Source organism: Rutidosis leptorrhynchoides, chromosome 7, assembly GCF_046630445.1.
Source record: "Rutidosis leptorrhynchoides isolate AG116_Rl617_1_P2 chromosome 7, CSIRO_AGI_Rlap_v1, whole genome shotgun sequence".
Lineage (NCBI taxonomy): Eukaryota > Viridiplantae > Streptophyta > Magnoliopsida > Asterales > Asteraceae > Rutidosis > Rutidosis leptorrhynchoides.
Window position 1 is genome coordinate 118205550 of NC_092339.1, and position 6875 is coordinate 118212424.

A 6875-nucleotide genomic window follows, 5' to 3' on the forward strand; every position below is an offset into this window, starting at 1 on the left:
AAATAAAAAAAATAAGGGTGTTTTTTTAAACTCTGTTTATTTGAGGACAACTAATATGAGAGGGATTATTTATTTTTTCACACTGTTATCTATCTATGAACGAATTTTCATTTCTCAAAATTTGGAATCCCGTCACTGGCAACCATGTCCCATAAATGAATACATAAACATCCCCACACCCAATTCTCCAATCCAATCACTCCACTTCCTTACTTTCCCTCTCTACACTTCTAGAGAGAGAAACCAAACAAACCCTTCTTTACCCTTTTCAACTCCTACTGTCAACACCACACTCTCATCCCCTTCCACCATGTATCAAACCCCCATTCTTCTCTCTCTCATCCTCCTTTTCTCCTTTTCCACCCCCACCAAACCCGACCTCGCCGCCGACCGGGCAGCCATCCTCGCCATCCGGTCATCCGTCGGCGGCAGATCAATCCTATGGAACATCTCACAGCCCGCCACCCCATGCACCTGGCCCGGTGTCTTATGCGACAACAAAACCAACCGTGTTGTCGAACTTCATTTTCCTGGTTACGGTCTATCCGGTCAGCTCCCAGATAATACTCTTGGCAATTTAACTGAGTTAACGACGTTAAGTCTCCGTTACAACTCTTTATCCGGTAATTTACCTTCTGATATTTTTACCTTGGTTAATCTTCGTAACCTTTACCTTCAAAACAATTTATTTTCGGGTCCAATTCCTGATTCGTTTACTCCACTTGTTAACCTCGTACGAGCTAATTTCGCAAGTAATAATTTCTCGGGTCCTATTCCCGGTTCGATTAATAACTTGACCCGTGTAGCTACATTATATCTGGAGAACAATGCGTTAACGGGCCCGATCCCGGATCTGACCCGACCCTCTTTTGCACAATTCAATGTTTCCGGAAATCAATTAACTGGTGAAATCCCGGCTAAACTTTCGGTTTTTCCGGAAAATGCATTCTCCGGGAACTCGCTATGCGGACCCCCGCTTACATCGTGTACCGGGTCAGATCCCGGATCCGGGTCGGGTTCCGGGTCTATAAAATCAAATAAGCTCTCTGGTGGCGCGATTGCTGGAATTGTGATTGGATCCGTGGTGGGTCTTCTGTTAATTTTGGTAATTTTGTTCTTATTGTGTTGTAAGAAGAGAAAACAAAAGGAAACTGTGATTTCAAAGGATTTGGGTGAAAAAAAGCAACATGAAATTGAAGTACCCGAACCGAAATCGGTAGAACATGTCGAAAGACATCAGACGATACCTACAGCTGCTGCGGTTAGTGGTACGAAGGGGAAATCAGGTGAAGTTAGTAAGAAATTAACGTTTTTTAATAGAAATAAAGATTTGGGTAAATTCGATTTGGAAGATTTATTGAGGGCGTCTGCGGAGGTTTTAGGAAAAGGGACGTTTGGGACCGCGTATAAGGCGGTTTTAGAAGCCGGGTTTGCGGTTGCTGTTAAAAGATTGAAGGATGTAACAATGGGAGATAATGAATTTAGGGATAAAATTGAAGGTGTTGGAGCTATGGATCATGAGAATTTGGTTCCATTAAGAGCTTATTATTGTAATGGTGAAGAAAAGCTTCTTGTTTATGATTACATGCCAATGGGTAGCTTATCTGCTTTACTACATGGTAAGTTATTATATCTTCATATTGTTAATTTGTTAGCATAGTTATAATTTTGCTTATTAATGATAATATGTTAATTAATTTTTTTTTACCATAGTTAATATATCATCTTGTTGCCAACGAAGCATTGCTTCAACGGCATTCCCTTCACTTTGTGTAGGGGCTGGGGGTTAGGTAATGGGTTCGAGCCTCGCTCTGCCCATCCTATTAATTAATCTGCCTGAAATATGGATATCCAGATTGACCCCAGGAGGTTTTCTCCCGGATCCATTCAGGATTCAAACTCGGTCCGTCTGCCCCTCGGGATGGTTAAAGGATCGGGTTCATGTAATGCGATTCGGGTTTCCTCCCGAACGTCTGTGTGTGCAAATGATGAGTGTCGTTGAAATAAATGATACACCGATGCAAGCTTGCCGCTAAAAAAAAAAATGTATCATCATCTTAATGATATGTTGTGCTAGATTGCTAGAGATTATGGATCTTGAAATATTTGAAGTTTGGTGATTTTGAGTGGAATGTGGATGGTCAAATGTCTATTTCAGATTATAAAAGTATTGTTAGGTTGTTGTTTTAGATGTAAAGATTGCAAAATTTGTTCCATACTTCGTGGTAATGAAGTAACATTAAAGATAACTAAATAGGGATTAAATAATTGGGTAGTTGAGTTTTTAATTGTTTTTTAGTACTTGTGTTGCATCAATTAGACGACTTTTAAGGCTTTGTTTTATTTTTGGCCTATGGACCACGTTAACGGTTATATTTTTAAAATAAACTTGGAAAAGATCAAAAGAATAAAAAAAATTGTGGATATTGTTAGGTTGGTAACGGTTACAAGGTTTTTAAACGTCAGTTATTTATGTCGTACAGGAAACAGAGGAGCTAGTAGAACTCCGTTAAATTGGGAGACTCGTTCGGCTATTGCACTTGGCGCTGCGAAGGGAATTACGTACCTACACGCGCAAGGTCCAACGGTCTCACACGGCAACATAAAATCATCAAACATTTTATTGACAGCATCTTACGAATCCCGCGTCTCGGATTTCGGTCTAGCTCAACTTGTGGGTCCCAACGCCACACCAACTCGCGTAGATGGTTACCGTGCACCGGAAGTTACGGATGTAAGGAAAGTTTCTCAAAAAGCGGATGTGTACAGTTTTGGAGTGTTGTTATTAGAGTTGCTAACGGGTAAAGCACCAACGCACGCGTTATTGAATGAAGAAGGGGTTGACCTACCGAGATGGGTTCAGTCAGTGGTTCGAGAAGAGTGGACTTCTGAAGTGTTTGATCTCGAGCTACTTAGGTATCAAAACGTCGAAGATGATATGGTTCAGTTGTTGCAATTTGCTATCGATTGTTGTGCTCAATACCCCGATAAGAGGCCAGCTATGGCCGATGTGACTAACCAAATTGACGAACTTTGCGGTTCGATTGTGCAACATCAAGAACAGACCCCATTAAACGACATTGTGCTTGATTCTTCTTGATTTTTTTGGGTATCCGATTTCTTGCCTACTTGGATTTTTTTTCTTTCTTTTCTTACATTGTTTGATTTGGAAATGTTGATTATTATACACATTTTGGTGTTGTAGTTTGTGAAGTAAATTGTAATTTGTAATATGAAATTCTATTCTTTGTTTATTTATGTAAAACTTTGTCATGTAATTGTTTCCCACATACATGTATGAAGCCATATTCGAATATGTTAGTTATTTTCTAAAATAGGTATCGATATTATCATTTAAATCTGTCTCAAAATAATTATTTACTTGCAAAAATAACTCTTAAATATTGTTAACTTTATTAATTTACCTTCATAAATTACTCTGAATCACTCGTATATATATATTTTTTGGACAGCTGTTTGGATCACTCAGGAGGGCTTAACTATTCACGCGTTTATCTCCTATACAGTTATACCCGTCCCCCAACTGCATGCTCGGTAGTAAACCCGAACTAATCCCATATGGAGCATGGACGGTAAACCACTCCTTCCCTTTACCTCCCATTTTATATTTAATATAAGGGCAAAATTAATATTTATCACATATATTAAAATTCAACAATAATCAAACACAAACTTTTTGAGACATAAAGACCATTTTATTTTTATTATATAAACCATGGATTCTCATTGAAAAGTAGGTTATTAGTTCGTTATTAACAACAAGGAGTTGATGTAGTGGTAGTGACTTTACTTTCCATATAAGAGGTCAGAGATTCGACTACTACTCACCCGAGTAGGTTTTACGGCCACACACAATGCCCACATGAATTCGTCGTGGGGGTTTTCTTTCTGAGGGTCGGTAGGACTGTAACAGTTCAATCGAGAAATGATTGGGTGAGTGAATTCCAACATCGTATTCGGACTCCTTCAGTGACACTAATCGCCCTTTAAAAAAAAAAGATTATAAATGCTATCAATGGTTAAATATTGATTATATTATTATGATTAAATATTTAAAAAAAAAAGTAAGTTAAAATTGGATACTTAAATATCTCATTTCAGCTAAAGGTTGATTGTAATTTAGAAAATATTTAAAAAAAAAAAGTAAGTTACAAATTGGATACTTAAATATCTCTCTTAATTACTATACTAGCTATTAGACAAAAAATATGAATAGTATCAGAGGCGTTTTCATCTTTTCACCTTTTTTTTCTTCTTTTAACTAACACCACAAACACCCCTCACACTTTGTTCAAAAATTACTCCGTACTATACTATCTATTACACAAAAAAGATGAATAGTACCAGGGGCGTTTTTGTCTTTTCACATTTTTTTCTTTTAACTAACACCACAAACGCCCCCACACTTTGTTTAAAAATTCAAATCGGCCTCCAAAACAGGGGGTTAAAGTGTTAAATCAAAATTATAATTTTATGACCACAATGTCACTAACTATACGCAAAACGGACACTTTTTAAAAAACGTTAAATATTTAGGGTACTTTAAATATACGTTGATTTTTCACTCGCAGACTCCATAACTAAATACAATAAAATACATTAAAAATCGAACCCTCGGCGCGAAGCGAGGGTTCGAAAACTAGTTTTAGCTAAAGGTTGATTGTAATTTAGAAAGATATTTTTATTTTTATTATTAATATTAAAACGAGAATAAATGAACCAATGTGGTAGACGATGTAGGCCATGGCGCATGGGACACCGACTGAGGACAGGTAACATGCGAGTGAAAGCCAATTGGGGTAACTGATTGATATCTGGATTAAGATAATAAATAAATTAATCTTGAAATAACGAGTAAAATGTAAAGTATCGTTACAACTTAATCTTGAAATAATGATTTTTTTTTTTTTTTTTGAAAAGCAAAATATATTATTATTAATGGAATATTTAATTACAAGATCCTATACTCATCTATAGAATGAAATGGAGATACATGTTGTGGGGAACTAAATTATGAGGGTAGCCGTCGGATACCATAAAGACTAGCGAGGGCATAAGAACTTGAAAAAACAAGCCGGGGTAGAGAGAGGAACAGTGACGATCAAGCGCCAACAAAGTTACTACAGACTAACCCGATTAATCGAACCCTCAGTAGAAGATATAGTATTCGAGGGCTAAGCTTGAGAGTAGGAGCGTATCAACCGATGCCGACACGATGTGGGGGATCCGCCACAAAGAATGAAGGATTGATGAGCCATTGGTGCCATATGATAGGTTTCTTTTTACTCAATCTTTTGGAGATCCGGCTAAAACTTTGAGATTGAATTTCGGAGAGGATCGATGCAATGGACCAGACTTTTTTGGAGAATACTTTTGCGTTTCTATGTTTCCATAACATGTAACATGTAATCCATTTGGTTGCTTGCCATATTGAAGAGCCGAGATTGTTGTGTGTGAAAGTTTGCTTATTGATGATAGCGTCATTAAGGTTTGAAATTAGTGAGTGGTCTTGGTTCCACCAATCTAGTACGTGTTTCCATATTTGGGCCGATTTTGGACAAAGAACAAGAGAATGCTCAATGGTTTCTATGTCCGATTCGCATAAAGGGCAAAGGATGGAGTCGAGATCAATACCACGTTTGTCTAATTCGAATCTAGTAGGTATCTTTTTTTGAAATGCTCGCCATATGAAAATGAAGACTTTTTGTGGTAGTAGATTGTTGCGGGGAATCGTCATGTTGAGGGTATTACCACCAAGCTTAAGGGAGTTTATCAAGTGTGCCATAGATTTGGTGGTGTAAGTGCCCGAAGGGTCGAGAGAACATTTCCAAGAGTCGGGTTTTTCGGACAATGTCACGGAGGAAATTATATTGTTTAGTTCAGTTAATTCATTGAGAACACGGCCGTATGGAGATCCTGACCAGCACCAATTACCGAGTGAAAGTCCATTATTTTGCGTGATTCTTTCAGCGACTGTTGCTTCTTTATTGGACTCGAGCATGTATAACCTGTGGAAAAGTGTGCTGAAACGTTCCGACCCAAACCAAATGTCATTCCAAAATTTAATAGAGTCACCATTTCCGAGGCATTTTGTGATGGCAGTAGAGAAGGAAGTCCCGCATTTGTTCGCAACCTTGCCAGCTTTGATGATTTCTTTCCAAACTGTGCGACCTGAAATATTCCTGCAAGAAACGTCAAATTCCAACCCCCCCCTTTCCCGTATATACTTGTGATAATTTTAACCCAAAGCGCATTTTCCTCGTTTTTAAAACGCCACCACCATTTGCATAGTAGTGAGATATTTTTGCTAAATAGGGAACCCACGTTTAACCCACCGTTTTCGTAAGGAAGTAGAATTTGATCCCATTTTACCCAATTAATTTTGTTTTCAGAGGATGTCCCACCCCAAAAGAATTTGCGTCTTTTGGCCTCAAGGAGATTAAGGATGGAGGTAGGTGCATGGAAGAGAGAGAAGTAGTAGAGCGGTATACTACTTAGTATGGATTTAATGAGGGTGAGCCGACCTCCGAAAGATACGGTTTTGGCAGCCCAATCGGAAAGCCTTTTATCAAACTTTTCCACAATAGGATGCCAAGATGAAGGGTGTGATGAGGGGATACCGATAGGAAGGCCGAGATATGTGAAGGGAGTGATACCGGTAGAACAGTTAATGTAGTTTGCCATTTCTTCGGTTTCGGGAGGGGAAGTTCCGATACCGAAAAGTTTACTTTTTCGGAAATTGACTTTGAGTCCAGAGATTTTCTCGAAGCATTTAAGGAGTTTGGAAATGTTTTTGGCGTTCCTTTTACTCCATTCCCCGAAAAAGATGGTGTCGTCGGCATACTGTAGGTGGG

At 38.4% G+C, this 6875-nt stretch overlaps 2 protein-coding genes across 2 annotated transcripts; one reads left to right on the forward strand and one right to left on the reverse strand.

The window, feature by feature from the left end:
* The first annotated feature begins 205 nt into the window (after positions 1-205).
* Positions 206-3300, forward strand: LOC139856914 (probable inactive receptor kinase At1g48480). The gene is made up of 2 exons (XM_071845627.1): positions 206-1619; positions 2484-3300. The coding sequence occupies exons 1-2, from the start codon at positions 311-313 to the stop codon at positions 3098-3100; spliced, it is 1926 nt and encodes a 641-aa protein (XP_071701728.1). The 5' UTR covers positions 206-310; the 3' UTR covers positions 3101-3300.
* Positions 3301-5218: 1918 nt separating this feature from the next.
* Positions 5219-5806, reverse strand: LOC139859548 (uncharacterized). The gene has a single exon (XM_071848329.1). It carries the CDS (start codon positions 5804-5806, stop codon positions 5219-5221), a length of 588 nt encoding a protein of 195 aa, XP_071704430.1.
* Positions 5807-6875: the final 1069 nt, after the last annotated feature.

Coding starts and splice junctions, on each gene's coding strand:
- LOC139856914 (XM_071845627.1), top strand. CDS start 311: ATGTATCAAACCCCCATTCTTCTCTCTCTCATCCTCCTTTTCTCCTTT. Junction 1,620..2,483: donor CTTATCTGCTTTACTACATG/GTAAGTTATTAT, acceptor TATGTCGTACAG/GAAACAGAGGAGCTAGTAGA.
- LOC139859548 (XM_071848329.1), bottom strand. CDS start 5,806: ATGGCACACTTGATAAACTCCCTTAAGCTTGGTGGTAATACCCTCAAC.